The sequence below is a fragment of the Cyprinus carpio genome, chromosome A8 (assembly GCF_018340385.1).
Source record: "Cyprinus carpio isolate SPL01 chromosome A8, ASM1834038v1, whole genome shotgun sequence".
Classification (NCBI taxonomy): Eukaryota; Metazoa; Chordata; class Actinopteri; order Cypriniformes; family Cyprinidae; genus Cyprinus; species Cyprinus carpio.
Window position 1 is genome coordinate 7,246,112 of NC_056579.1, and position 15,425 is coordinate 7,261,536.

The window sequence follows — 15,425 nt, forward strand, 5'->3', positions numbered from 1 at the left end:
ATAAAAACTTTAATAATAAAATAAACACAAAATAGCGTGACAGCCTCTCGCGGACAACAAACAGATCCAAAACACAAAATAAAATCCAGGCCTGTTCCTCTCTCGTCCTTCACTGTTGTAACTCCTCCCTTTATCATTCCGGATCTCCTCCGTAGGACTCGAGACCGGTGAGTGGCGGAGGTATCGCTCATTTCCAATTACTCCACCGGCCTCACTCCGTTCCCACGGCTCTCAGCCCCGCCCCACTCATCACAAGTCTGTTTTAGAGAAAGAACTTAAGTGTGTATTCCTTGGCTTATTTTGCAAAGGGAAGACATAACCTACTAAAAGTCAGTGTGTCATATCATTGTGGCTAAATTGAAAATGTTTGATAATCCAAGTGACGATTCTATTCTTTGCTTTTCAAGATACTGCAATGAACCTATAGTTTTTATGCTACACATCAGGCAATGTCTTAAATCATTTACTTTCTACATTGTAGAGAATAAATATGTGCTAACTCTTTTAATAACATATCTTTCCATATATCTTTATGGCTAACATTCTGTGGCTTCTGGATATTGAAACAGCGAGTCATATGTGCATCCATCATGTGCTGTCTTAGACGTTTAAAAGCTTAAGTGCACATTGTCGAATAAGACCTTGACTCCTGCTTCCTCCCATAACCTCCTGTCCTCCCCTCCTCCTGTCCTTCCTCTGCTCCTGACAATCCCCACACTGTTCGGCCTAGATGTAATTCACAGATGAATAATGGATGGAGTTTCATCTCTCCTGGATTTAGGGTTCACTGCTCTAAGCTACTATAGCTGAGGCAGCTGCATTTAACATGAGATGTGGGCTTCTCCTACAGTCCGCCTGACTATCTTGGTTGGCTGTTCGGTCTGTGTTCTAGTTTAGACTGTCGATGTCAGATTTCAAACTGTCCTGTCCTGTTCTGAAATGTTTCACTCCAGTACAGGAGGAAGAGATTTGTAATATCTTACAAAGTCTTTTCACTCACTCTGTTTTTTCTCTTCTGTAAATACCTGTCCCTCAGCAACCAATTTTTTATTTTTATTTTTGCAAGCTTTCATTTCACTTACATGCATCCATTTTTTGCTCATCTTGAATGCTTTTAGTATAAAAGCTCATAGCATTAGTCTTAAAAGACTACATGAAATCAAAATTGACCCTATTTGCTTTCCGACATTTTTTAACTATCCATGGTTTTATTACATATTCATTACTCTGAAGTAAATAATAAATAAATAGTTGTTTCAGAGGTGGAAAAAATTGCTACAGTTTTATATACAATAAAATTAGCAATAAAATACATACAATAAAGATCAAATAATAATACAAACCAGGTCAAATAAACAAGATAAATAATAAAACAAAGTCTGAATTTCCAACTGAATTTCTCTGAAAAATTTAACTTTCTCCCCCCAAATTTCTATAAAATAAAATAAAGTCTGATTTTCATCTAATCAAATCCTGATAAATAAAATCATGTACTGCTCAACATTATTTCCCAATGATTATTTTGAAATTCCCACTGAAGCTAAACACATTGAGAATGCAAGTTTATTTACGCGCATAACATTTGAACCACCTTATGTTTATCCACCTTACAAATATCCCTAGCATAACGGTTTTTCATAAACAGAGCAAATTCACTACATTTATAACAAACGCAATTTATTTATTCATCACAGTGTTTTTGCGTGTTTGTCTCTCCACCAAGAAGGAAGTAAAAACAACACAGCTAATTCACAATTAACATCGAGCTCCACATCTGAGTGGCAGCTTGTGAAGAAGTCCATCAATAATGCAGAGCATTGGGGGGTTGGTGCCGTGCTGATTCTGCCAAGCTAGTGGCCCCCTTGAACGTGGCCCCTGCCTGGCCTCGTGTCCTTGGGCCAGCACAACCGGGCAACAGCGCACTCCCAAAGCTCCCCGATCGGAATCTGTGCTAATGAGAGATGTGGCAACTTCACACGTGTGCCGAATAACAATAACAACAACCAAACCTCCTACACTTAAAATAACCCACCACATGTCTGTCAAAGCAGCAGGCTAAAACAGGATGGAGGCAGACAAAATTAAAAATATACCTCTGCAGCACAAGAACTGGAAGAATGAAAATGCCACTATTATTTATGCCATGGCTTTAATTAATTGGTTTACATGAACCTTATATTCAAATGTTCTTTTAGGAATTGTACGTAGTCCAGATGGTCAGTAAGATGGCTTATTCATACCTGATTAATCAGAAAACAAAAAGCCGAATTAAAGGTAAATGTAGTCTGATCTTTTTTAATACATGTGTATTGAAAATCATTTGTGCATCAAGTGTGCTTGAATAATATAAATGGATATTAAAAAAGACTATGAACCAGGTGATTTGGTCCATCATAAGGTCTGTGTGAACTGTGTCCAGACTCCAGACTCAAATTGGAAGTAAGAGAATGATGCCGCTCGCTGCTCTTTGATCAGAACGAGCCCCAAACACTAATTACACTGGCTGCTCTCTCAGCAGGCAACAAGCTGTTCACAGCTCTGCATAACAAGAGCCCTACTCAGCTTTAAATGAGCTGTAGGACCGTCATATACAACACACATACATACACTACACTGTCAACAATAACCTGTTAAAGTTAAGTTTTTCACTGTTAAATTATATGGTAAAGTATAGTATTTACTTTTATTTTGTTTATAGTAAAATTACATATAATACGATATACAAACACTTAAATTTTTTCACCTTATCCACCTTATTTTGCAACACGGAAGTAAGTTATTTTGTGCAAGACTTCCTATTCATTAGCCCCTATAGGTAAACAACTAGAAGAATAACAACGTGCAGTAAACACTATTTGCATTATAAAGCAGTGTGTTTATAATTAAGATGATACATTACAATAATATGATAAGAAATGACAGTTTGCAATATCAAGCAGCATAATGGACTGTTTTTGTACAGGTATAATAACTGGAAGCAAATGACACCGGAAGCCTCGCACATTCAAGTTCCAAATGGCCACACTCACTTTACATTAAAAATAAGGTAGATATGCTAAGGTAATTTAAAGTTAACCAATTAACAGGTTTTTACTGTAGTATTTTAAGTTTCTGTTCTGTAAAAATTACTGGCATTTTTTACAGTATTGAAAGATAAAGTAACTTAAATGCAGTTGTTTTGTTTCTAAAACTTTGCAAGTTGTATGTGACCTACAGATAAAAGACTCAAGGTCACCCAGTTCCCTTGTTTCTTGCTCTATACAGAGCAGGACTCTACACTAGAAGCTTTCTTATGTCCCTGTGTTCATTCCAACCAGGGAGATCATTTCACCTCATCTCTCTCGCACTATTGGATTACTGGAGGTGTGCCCGAGCAGCCAGCCAACCAGAAGCTTAACCTATAAAGTAGCAGAAGATGCACACAATTGCTTTTCTGCCGGTATTGATTTAGCATCATTAAACCTTGAAAGGCTGGATGATTCAATGTGAATGGGTCCTGAATATGTCAATACAAAGACAGAAACATAAAACAAGATTTCAGATACTAATGCATTAAGAGACATGCCAAATGGCCGGATATTTAAAGGATGTTCAACCAGGAAAACTACACACAGACTTCATTTCATCCATATGGAACTGACTGGACTGTGAAATGAGATCTTGATATAACAAGTTGCTCAAATTATGTCAGTTTAAAAAAGTAAAATAAACATTTAATAATAAAAAAAAAAAAAAAACTGTGGATGGTCATGTGACGTTATACAGCCTCATACTGTTTAAGTACGCAGTTCCTAACCAAAATAAGCAGCTTGGTGTACCAGACTGCCACAGATTTTCACAATTTTTAATGTGGTCATACACAATAACACTCCATAGATAAATATAATCAAGTATCATTAAATATAGAAATTTCTACATTGATGTCTTGATGTCAGGGTCAGAAACTAGCTTTTCCATTAAGGGGCCATTTTTTTTTTTTTTACATTTATCAGGGCAATTTTTACCACCACCTTAATAATTGTGTATGTGTTGTATTTAAATGTCAAATACTTGAATTTAATCATTTACTTCAATCAATCAAAGAACTTTAAACTGTTACACTGTTTTTACTTCAAACTGGCATCTATGATTGGCCATTGCATTCCGCTCAACGGAAACATGTGATTGTTAAATGCTGCAAAAACAAAAACAAAAAACAAAAAAATAACGCATAATAAGCAATCTGACGTAGTGTGAGTGAATCAAAATGTAATTCCGTGAATAGACACTTTTCATTAATTTTCACATTTCATTTTTATTGTGACAGCCATAATCAATTGTTTAACTGTGTGCAAGGGCAATTTTTGCCCCTTTATCTTGAATTTGTGGGGCTTTTCTGTTCATTTTGGTGGCATTTATGCCACAAGCCCTCACTAATTTCCCACCCTGCTTGCTAAGCCCCTGACTTTTGCGAGAACAAATTGCACTCACTTTTGTCTATTACTGTAGTTATTGTTTGTGAATCTGAAGTAATGCTCAAATCAATTTAATGTAGCTTGATCTAATATTGTGACTTAATATACATTGGCTGTGAAATAAGTTGAACTGCTTTTAATTTGAGCGCTGCTTTTTTATAATGGCAAGACATGGTCAAACACACATCCATCTACCATGTTTACATAAAAAACAATGGAAAGGTTGCACAGTGGAATGGAAAAATGTGTTCTATGTGAACCAGCCCCCAAGGCAGCATAAAGGTTTAATGATCTACAACAAAACAGAGAGAGCTTTGGTGATAAAGCAAATACTTAATTACTACAATACTAATTTCTCACTAGAAATGATTGGAAAAAGTACATTATGCACAAACTGGCCTCAACTTTCAGATGCCAATTTTTTTTTTTTTTAGCTTGAATGTGACAGAATCGAATGAACAGGACAGCATCAAAGACAGCAAATGATACATCTTTGCTGCAGTCACTGGATTCAGATGTGCCATGTTGCCTTCCTTCCTTCGTATGCTGTCTGTGGAGGAAGCATTTTTCAGCTTTCGGATCCAGCCTCAATCTCATATATTAATTTTTATATTAATATTTGTTGGTATTTACAGAATTTCTTTTATTTTCTGTTAGTTTGTTTTTTCTTTTCTATTTGTGGTGCTGCTGTGTGATATTAAATTTCTGCTATGAAGATCATTAAAATGCATCTACCCCCAGATCTCAACTGGTTTAGCCATACCAAAAGCAAGCAAGCAAAAAAGAAAGCTAGCACTCATATTTCCTTCACTGCTGTCTCCTCTTTAATTAACACTGCTGGGCTCAGACAAAAGGCCCGCAGTGCAGGTTAAATACCGCATGAGACTCCGAAACCATAAAAGTCTTGGAAAGTGCTCACAAAGGCAATTTGAATGCACTCACCTCAATTAAAGCTAAACTGATGAGTTTTAAACTGGCAAGCTAAGCTGAGAGACTGGACTACAATGTTATGAATCACGTTGTGGTGGGAGTCAGATGACCTTTAGGTAACCATGGGCAAACCTTTCCTGTCTCTTACAAAAAAAAAACAAAAAAAAATCTGCTCACAGTTGATAATGTTAGCATGCTGCTAAGCGAATTAACCATTTCTCAAATAAACTAAAAATGAAAATAAAAAATGTTATTCAATAATTTTATATTCAAACCAAAAAATTTTATAGCATTGAACTTGCTTTACATTCTGAGATTGCTTTCTTTGTGGTTACCTTTTAAGTGCATTGAAATGCTGTTTGAGTAGTTAGCATACTAGCTTTTGATACACTAAGTTTGTCACAAAAAAGGGGGTCTTGCATAAGGGTCTACAGCAAGTTTACAGTGATCTTTCATCCTCTGTCTTTCAAAGCATTTTTTAAAACACTCACGTACCTCAGTCCCATTAGGGACCTCAATTGCTTATTTCCGTAGCCGAACACGTTTACATATTGAGCCGATCTGTGTTGCTGACAGTGTATGGGAATGCTGACACTTTGAACTGCCCCTCTCTCAATATTGAGCTTTCAATATGACTATATCAGATCAGGCTAGAGAGGGAGAGGGCCGTAATAACCCAGTAAATTGCATCCCTGGGGCACCAGTGTGTTCACAGAATATCAAAACCCCTCTTTCTTATACTCTGCAGACTGTGAAGGAAAATGGTTCCTCATAAATCTAGCTGCGGTAATTAGTGTTTCATGGGAGGTTTATTTAATAAAATCATCACTTGATCTCAACAGACTCTGACATTGCAAACCTATATCTGAAAAACTACTGCGTTAAGCCTCACAAATCATGTTTAGAGTTTTGATAGACAAGAAACTTAATATAAAAGACACATGACAGGTGCTTCAATAAGTCTGCCTATTCCTCTACTCTATTTTCCTCTCTTTCATTTTCCATCAATCCACTTTCCCTGCAGAGAGACATCAAAGCGGTTTTGAAGGAAAGAAAAGACCACACCACAGCTGTAGTGATACTGGAAACTGTGTGGGGCTTCAACTGAATGCTGGGAAAGCGAGAAAGCCATTGATCTTTATGGATTAATTCTTATCTGCTGGATTTAGACACTGGCATTGATTATAATACCATATACTGGCTACATTATCATTAAGATTTAAACTAGCTTAATCCTGTGGTTACATGATATCACAATTGTTATTCAATGGATCACCCGCTTGTATTTAAAAAGAAAAAGGCATCCAAAGTATTCTGATCCTCAGGTAATACTGGAGTTCTTCTTCAAAAGAGTAGTTAACTTTCAGAATGAAATTTCTGTCATCATTTACTCATCCTCCACTTGTTTCAAACACGTATGAGTTGTTAGTATCCGAACAGGCACCACTGACTTCCATAGTAGGAAAAAAAAAATACTATGGAAGTCAATGGTGCCCATTAACTGTTCTGACACCAACATTTTTCAACATATCTTCTTTTATGTTCAAAAGAAAAAAGAAACTCATACAGGTTTGGAACAAGTGGAGGGTGAGTAAATGATGACAGAATTTTCATTTTGAAAGTGAACTACTCCTTTAAGTGCAAGTCTACAGTTTTGTCCAGAGATGCACTGATATAAAAATTACTTGCAGATAAATGACTGATATTAAAATTCTTAATTTTTTTTAATAAATACATTTCAAATAATACACTAAAAACTAAAATCTGTCATTTTAAATGCTACAAGTGAATTGAAGCATTACAACATTATATGTACAGTATGAAAATAGATATTAATTTGTAAATATGATAAAGATTACATTTAACAGTGATTATTATGATTGCAGATTTTAATAGAAAATAAAATCTGTAATATTGGCCTATAACCAATATGGTTGAGATATATTGCACTCTTAATTATTTACACATTTAATTATTTACCCATTACCCATTTAATCTTCCTCCTGGCAAAAATGAAAAAGGTCTGATTGCTTTCAAAAGTAAAACTCACTTTCTGCAATAAGCTGCATGTGCAAATATCTGGGATGAATTAAAAGCCTAAGAATAAGGTTCTGGCCATAGAAAACACCACTAATATTAGGGGTGCATGATATATATCGGCCGATAATTAAATTCCATCAGGTGCATGATTTCACATAGAGCAGATGTTACTACACAGAGCCGTTGTTAAGTGACAAGCTGCGCAAATCCATGTTCATTATCAGCATGGATTTGCGCAGCTTGTCAGTTAACAACGGCTCTGTGTAGTAACAGCTGCTCTGTGAGAAATCACACACCTGATGGAATTTACCGCTGATTAGATAACCGGCTTTACTGACGAGATGCACATTAATTATCGGCCGATATATATCGTGCACCCATAACTAATAAATTAACAATTCATGTGTGTATTGAGGAATCACAGTTACAAGCAACCTGTGGATTAAAGTAATTTTAAACCAGGGTGACTATATATATTTATATAAAGAGTATTAGTATGCCAGCAAGCAAAACCCAATTAAAATGCAGCTCAGGCTTTTCCTCTTTTCCACCCAAAACGTTAACACAATAAATCTTTTATTCTGACAAACAGACATGGCAACTTTGCTTTCATTTCCCACCTCAACGAAACCCTGAATTCCAAAAACAAGGTCAAAGTGGCCTGCCAGAAACACACACAAAGTCTGACAGAGACATACAGAAGCACTGACTGGAAAGAACATCTCTTCTATAGTTTGACAGGACTTTATAAACACACACATATAGACACACACAATCTCCTGAGGGCTGTTAGTTGTAAGTTCTTTGAGAGATAGATACCAAACTGTGTGGACCTTCTTCAGGTGTCTGGCACTGTTATGAGTGATTTGCTCCGTCTTGTTTCAGGCAGAACATATGCACAATTGCTCATGATCCAAATGACTGTCTCATAGGACACTATAAACTATAATTCATTCTCGCATCATATAATTTCATATCACGGCAAAGCATGTTGTGTCATGCTTTGTCATGAAATTTAACACCACATGAAACCAAGACATAAAACTCCACACTGACTAGAGGAATGGATTCATTAAATACTTCATCACTGAAGTCTCCAACCAAACATTCACCTTGAAACATCTGCCATAGGAAATCAGAGGTAAGTACTCATTTAAAAGTACTAGAACAACATCATGCTGCATCACTTTGAGACTTAATGACTTGAAACCCAAGAACTCTGTTTACTCCATTTCCCCGTCACACCCTGTCACCCTCACGCCTCGGCGGACATCTGACGTCCTGTATTAATTATAGCTATGCCGAGCTGCCCCACTGTCTTGCGAGAGATGTGGCAGTGCTGAAATTTCCTCTATTTATAGTAGGAGTTCATTCTAGGGTGGTGGAAACCGAGTACAGAATGGAAAAAGGTTTTGGTCGGTTACGTGCTCAGAAGGGAGTTTCCTTACCTTCTATGGATGGGGCCTGGTCCTGGGCCGCATACAGCATCTCCTTGAAAGCCTGTGTCAGAAAAATAGATACGGTAATGATGAGATCACAGTCTTATGGTGCAGGTCAATAGGGCAATGATGACAGAAGTCTTACATAGCCTATTAAGGCAACTTGTCATGGCAAAGAGAGTTGACTTTGCTGGATATGTAGGCTAATTGAGGTTACTTTAAACGTTGATCGAGCATGTTATAAGAGCATTGTTGTTTCTTTAAACATGAATATTAAATTATTTGTGAAATGTGAAATCGGTTCTATGCACTTAGCATGCCATTAACCTTGCAGATAATGAAAAACACTGTACAATTATGCATGGTCTGTTTCCAGATACTTCAGGCTGTGAAAGATATAACTATATCCCAAAGGTCTTTGATAGATTCTATATATCTTTAGTGCTGTCTCAGTAAGTTAACTGCATTTAATTGCAGTATTTGGTTTAGTTTCATTCATTCAAGAACAAAACTGATTTCTTTAAACTTAGGGAGGCTCTGAAGATAAGGCATAAATATAAAAAAGTGAAAAGCATCTTAAAAAGTTGATTAGTATGCTTTAAAACATGAATTCAAAACAGAATATCTGCTAAAAAAAATGTTGCAGTTATTGCAATATTAAGGACAATTAAATCCATTTTTACCTGATCTGAAATAATTTTTGAATTCAATAATTACTAGTAATATTAAAGCTTTAAATTATACATGTAAAAATAATAAAATAATCTATCTATCTATCTATATATATATATATATATATATATATATATATATATATATATATATATATATATATATATATATATATATATATATATATATATATATATCATGGGATGTTAAAATGAATGTAAAATATATATTTATGTGAATAAAACCAGTTATCAAGCAAATTTTCATTTACCTGACAAAACACTTTTACAGTGAAGGATTAGCTACAGACTCACTTCTTTATATTATAAAATAAGATCTTTTGGATGTAGTCAACGTAAACATCTAGTACGCAGGGGATGAAACATTGTCTGGCAATTTACTACACAAGCTGCTGTCAGTGCAGGGAAATGCTCAGTCAATATATAGCATAGATTTAAATGCATATCTAGACACAACAAAAGACAAATCACAATCAAGAACATTTATTTGCTAAGCAGACATCCCTTTTTCAAGCTGAACACCAACCAAAGCCAGCTTATGTTGGGCTGTACAGATGCTGTGAACACTTCTTGTTACTATAAACAAATCTCACAGTCAAGGTCAAAGCCTGGCCAATGTGTCAACCAATGAAACGAGAGAATCGTCAAGATGGCGGCATTGCCATGGCAATGATGCTGATGACACAAGATGTCATGAAGGCTAGATGTGCTCTACAGTGTATTCAAGTAATACAACCAATAACTGTAACCAGGATACATTTGCATTATACATCTGGCCATCCTCCAGAAATATGTGTGCATGTGTCTGTGTGAGGTTCGGGCAGATCTTTGAGTCCAGCGAGCCTGGCAGCAGATGTCTTCCCAGTGGGAGAGGGAGCGCAAGTCCCTGTGTGTATATGTGTTTGTGTGTGTAAGTGTGTGTCAGTGCATGTGTGAACAGCAGGTCTGTCAAGTCAGCCAGCAAGATCTATACGTCCCAGCCAGTAAGCAGACCTGCTGCTTTAAAGAAATATACTGTATGCATGCTCAATGCAAGCTATATTTTATATTATATATATATATATATATATATATATATATATATATATATATATATATATTGTGTGTAAGACAAGTATAGAACAATTGCTCATGGTTAGGTTTGGTGATTTATTCTAAATCCTTTAAGTTTAAAAAATTGGCACACACATGAATTATACCTCATATGATCGGGGGGAAACACTTTCCACCAGAGAACGATAAAATAGTTGAAATTAATTTCTATTATGTACCTTAAAGAAAGGATCCAAGTCCTACCTAGGGATCACAAATACTTGTGGGACTCATTTTGCAGTCTGCAAAAGCCTAACATTTCCTTGCAATGCCTTATTGCAACTGCCTACAACAGACTAGCAACCACATAGAAAACACTAAAAACCACTCAGAATATTTAGCAACTGCACAGCAACACCTATGTAAGAAACTGCCAAGAACAACATAGCAACCATACAGAAACACACTAAGATCCACTAAGAACACTTTACCATCCGCATAAAATCACCCTATAGCAAGCTCCCAGAAACCCCTTGCAACCAACTACTTTTAGAACACTTAGGAAATGCATAGCAACACCCTAGCAACCACCCACAACACCTCACCATTAACATGTGTTAAATATACTGGAATAGAACATCCACCACCACTCATATTTTCTCTGGTGGTGAGCAGTACTGTTTTTCTAATTAAGCAGAAATGAATGAGCTCATTACATTAATCAGTATTGAAGTTAGTCAGATGCATCTCCTGATGTAGTCATTTCAGCTATAACATGATTCTGCTAAATATACCGTATATTACGATTGTTCTATTTACTATCATAATTATGTTCCTCTTATGTTCAGAGTTAATGGTTGAATGCCTCCATAAACACAAATCTTTCTCACCTTCACTTTCTCCCTTCTTAGTCAGTCTTAAAGGCAAATAAAAGATACTACAGCTACTTAAAATGCACAGCCCGGAGTGTGAGACCTCATTAATTAATCACTCAATCAGTTTGTCAATTCATCAACTGGCTGACTAAACATGTCATCAGCCTACTTTCACCCTTCTATTATTGCAATCTTCTTTCCACCTTCACACGTAAATCACTCAATATGTCATAATATTTTCAAGGTTGTCCGTTATGAAGATGTTATGTACAGTAAACAATACACATGTTGCATTGTTCAAAATTTTACGGAAAGGCTAAGGAAGTATGTCACTTTCTTAAGAAGTTCATTTTTTATTAGGTTCCTAAAAACAGTTTATGGAGTTTTATTGCATAGAGCCTGTGGGGCTGCTTCCTATTGACTTTCTATGGCACTGTCAGCCACAGGCGGCAAAGCAATAGATGAGCAGAGATGAGTCCGTCTAGTAATCATGGCTTAACTGCTCACAGAGGGATTTCAATGACCAAACATTAATAAATTCTGTTTTTCTTTGGGACACACTCTATAAGACAGAGCTGCAATGGATCATTTTATATTGAATGTAGCTGAAAAAAAGATGTTTGTCATCATCTTGCCCAGAGAAAATCAAAGCCTAGACTCCCATTTCTGCACAATCTATCACCGAATCTAAAGAATAGAGCCAGACAGTTCATTGATAAGGTGGTACAGTGCTGGAAAGGATATTGCTAATCATATATCTGTGTCATGTCAATGGTGTAAATACAGTTCGAAGATCCATATAACACTCTCTGGTAGTGTCTAATGACAGGTTGGTCGTTAGGAATTTTTCCTTGCGGCTAGTAACTGAGGTTTGAAGATTAAAGTCCGCATGAAGACAACTGAGATTAATCAATCAATCTTAGATGCAACAGTGGCAGCATTCACTACAGCACCTGAGAATATCTGCAACAGATGCATCTATTTTTGATTAAATGGTCAAAGACTATTCAATCTGCCAAACTATGTAAGAACAAAAAATGACTAGAATGATTCTTAACAGACAATCACTGCAATTTTCATGGATAAATGTGTTTTGTTTACAGTTTTTCCAACAGTTCATGTCTGTCTGGGTTCTGCGTCTGATTACGGATTCACTGCTCCAGACAAAGGATTTCTCCTCCTTTGCGCCAAGACAGATGCTGAAGCTCTGACCATCCACCATCACACAACAAATACCACTGATTTATTGTCTAAGGGTGCAGTCAATAATTCCACAGCACAGAAACAAATAAACCAACATCAAATTAAAATCATGCTTGAAATTATTCACTACTCAACAGTTTGAATGACCAGTACAACATTTTTCCATCCACTGTTCAGATGTCAACAAAAATTATTACACGACACTCATTAACAATAATAATAATAATAATAATAATTTCTTTTCTCTTATAAGTAATTCTTAAATGTCTTAAATTTAATTAATGTCTTTCCTAATTATGTTTTATTTTAAGTGGAATTAGATTCTACTGAAGCAGAGGCTAGATATTGGGGCATGATATATTTAGTGATGAATATAGCATGAATCTCTCAGAGCTCTTTCCTTTGTTCATGATTCATAAAACTAATGGTGGTTGAAACCCTAGGAAAACATGGACTGCAGCTGTGTTAAACCTTTCATAAATGAAGAAAAGGAGGTGCATTTTAAACCTACCTTATATAGAGGAAATTATGTATAAACACCTTTCATATTTTTTTCATGCTATATTATATATTTAATAAGAGTACAACAATCATAAATCATCATTATTGTACATATAATATGCTGTTGTATCAAGCTACATTCTAAAATGTCATTCAAAAGAAAAAAAGAAGGATTTTTCTTAAGAAATGCATTAAACTCCTACACTTAGCAAATTAATTGCCGCAGACATAAAGTGGACGGGCAAACTAATTACATCAAATGACCTTTCTGGCTTAATCCCGAAAAAGAAAACTTAAGAAAGAATTTAGTTGAGTTCACTTAATATAACTTCACAATTCTGTTTAAAACAGAATATATAACTAGATATTTTTAAGGCAATTTCTCCTTCTTTGTCCCAATATGCAGGCAGGTGTTTGACAATGCTCCAGATGCACCGATTTGTTAGTGTCAAGAAACCAGAATAAAATCACTATGAACTGAAATTTAAAAAAGGAAAATACCAACAAATGGATTTTGTTACAATAACAAAATGGAAAATTACAATAACAAAAAAAATTATATATACATATATATACATACATATATATATGTGTATGTATATATGTATATATGTATATATGTATATATATATATATATATATATATTTTTTTTTTTTTTTTTTTTTTTTTTTCATACACATTATTGTTTGACCTTAGGTCTGATATATATATATATAATTTGAGCCTGTAAACAATCTTTCATAGCTTCCACAATATTCACAATTACAAACTGTTCAAATCAAATAGCCCGCTGAAGTTTTGCTCATACTGCTACCTCCGAGTTGCTTCACAGTCTCTGCGACGCAACTAAGGACTACATGCAGCATGCAAAAATCATAAATAAATTTACCTCGTATTGAATATATTGTTTCCTCCATTCTGGAGTAATATGGGCGGACAGGTGCTCCGCAAACTTCATGCCGGCGGAACAGATATCCACAGTCGGTCTATAATAATATCCTCGGGTCGGGCACCGTCTTCTTTTGGGGCTTTTGTTATTTCTGTCACTAAGTTACAGAGCCGCATGCGTTACGTTGCGCTCCGTCTAAATCCTGTCCGGTGTATCACAGTTCACTATTCCTCGGTCCCACATATTACCCCGTTCAAAGTGAAACCCGCAAAACAAGGGGACTAAAAGTACCCTCCTTCTACTTCCCAAAACAGGTGCCTAAATGACAGCGCTACAGCCCCGGTGCGGGCGTCTCTGGGTGGGACTTTCTCTCTCCGGACTCTCTAGGCGTTTATGAAGTAGCTGTTGTCCGCCATCAGCGCGCACTGAGCGAAAGACGTGTGTGCGTCACAGCGCGCCTTGAGGTGCCTTTAGAAATAACTGTGTGATTAATCTTATCATGCTTTATGTCTTAATGTTAAAAAAAAGAAGTACATATTACTTTTTATACTTTTTTGTTATTAATGTACATTTTCTATGGATTTTTCATTGAATTGAAAGGATGTAAAAACAATCCTTGTTTTATAAGTATCTAATAATATTGTATATAATTTGTAAAATATATTATCTTACATATAACTTACTGTGTCGTCAAATTTATGTGTCTGATCAAGAATGATTTTTCCATGTCAGGCCAGAAGGAAACAAGTAACGTTCAAAACGTAACCCTAATAGTTAATTATTTGTTAGACATTCGTTAGACATTACTAGTTATTTTTTACTTATTATAATCTAAGGTTAATATTAATACAGTTTTGCTTATGACATAATATATAGATATAAGAAATATGCAAAAATTATATAACTTATACACAGGCCCTATGTTTTACCAACTGGGATGATGCCTTTGGTTTGTTTATTTATTTATTTATTTTAAAATACGTTTTATAACAAGATCAGTTGTAGCTGGCCTGATGGATATTAATCAGCATTAAAATTGCATTAATAATTCAAGTATACAAAGTAGATGAAAGTTAAAACTGGCCATTTAAAGCAGTCATCTGAGCCATGCACTCTTGTTTATGATGAATCTGCTTACTTAAATTTAACTGGTATATTGCTTGCTGACTCAAAGCCATTGAGACTTGATTTATGCCGTTTAAGAGGCCTGCATTCCCACTTTATGTTATATTTTAGAACACCAGGGTGGCACTTATAGCTTCTGGGCAACACAGGGAGGTGCAAATAAAACAAAATATCAAGTTTCACTCTGAGTAAATTATACATTACATATTGAATTAAATCTGATCAATTTAGTCAGAAATGGGGG

At 35.5% G+C, this 15,425-nt stretch overlaps 1 protein-coding gene across 1 annotated transcript in view; it reads right to left on the reverse strand.

The window, feature by feature from the left end:
- The window catches only part of LOC109108278 (xenotropic and polytropic retrovirus receptor 1 homolog), a 66,244-nt gene extending 51,747 nt beyond the window's left edge, over positions 1 to 14,497 (reverse strand). The window contains exons 1-2 of the mRNA XM_042761885.1: positions 14,057 to 14,497; positions 8,873 to 8,924 (exon numbers count right to left, since the gene is read on the reverse strand). Of these exons, the coding sequence (XP_042617819.1) occupies positions 8,873 to 8,924; positions 14,057 to 14,125 (121 nt within the window). The 5' untranslated portion in view covers positions 14,126 to 14,497. The remainder of the gene's footprint in view (positions 1 to 8,872; positions 8,925 to 14,056) is intronic.
- Between the last annotated feature and the right edge of the window lie 928 nt (positions 14,498 to 15,425).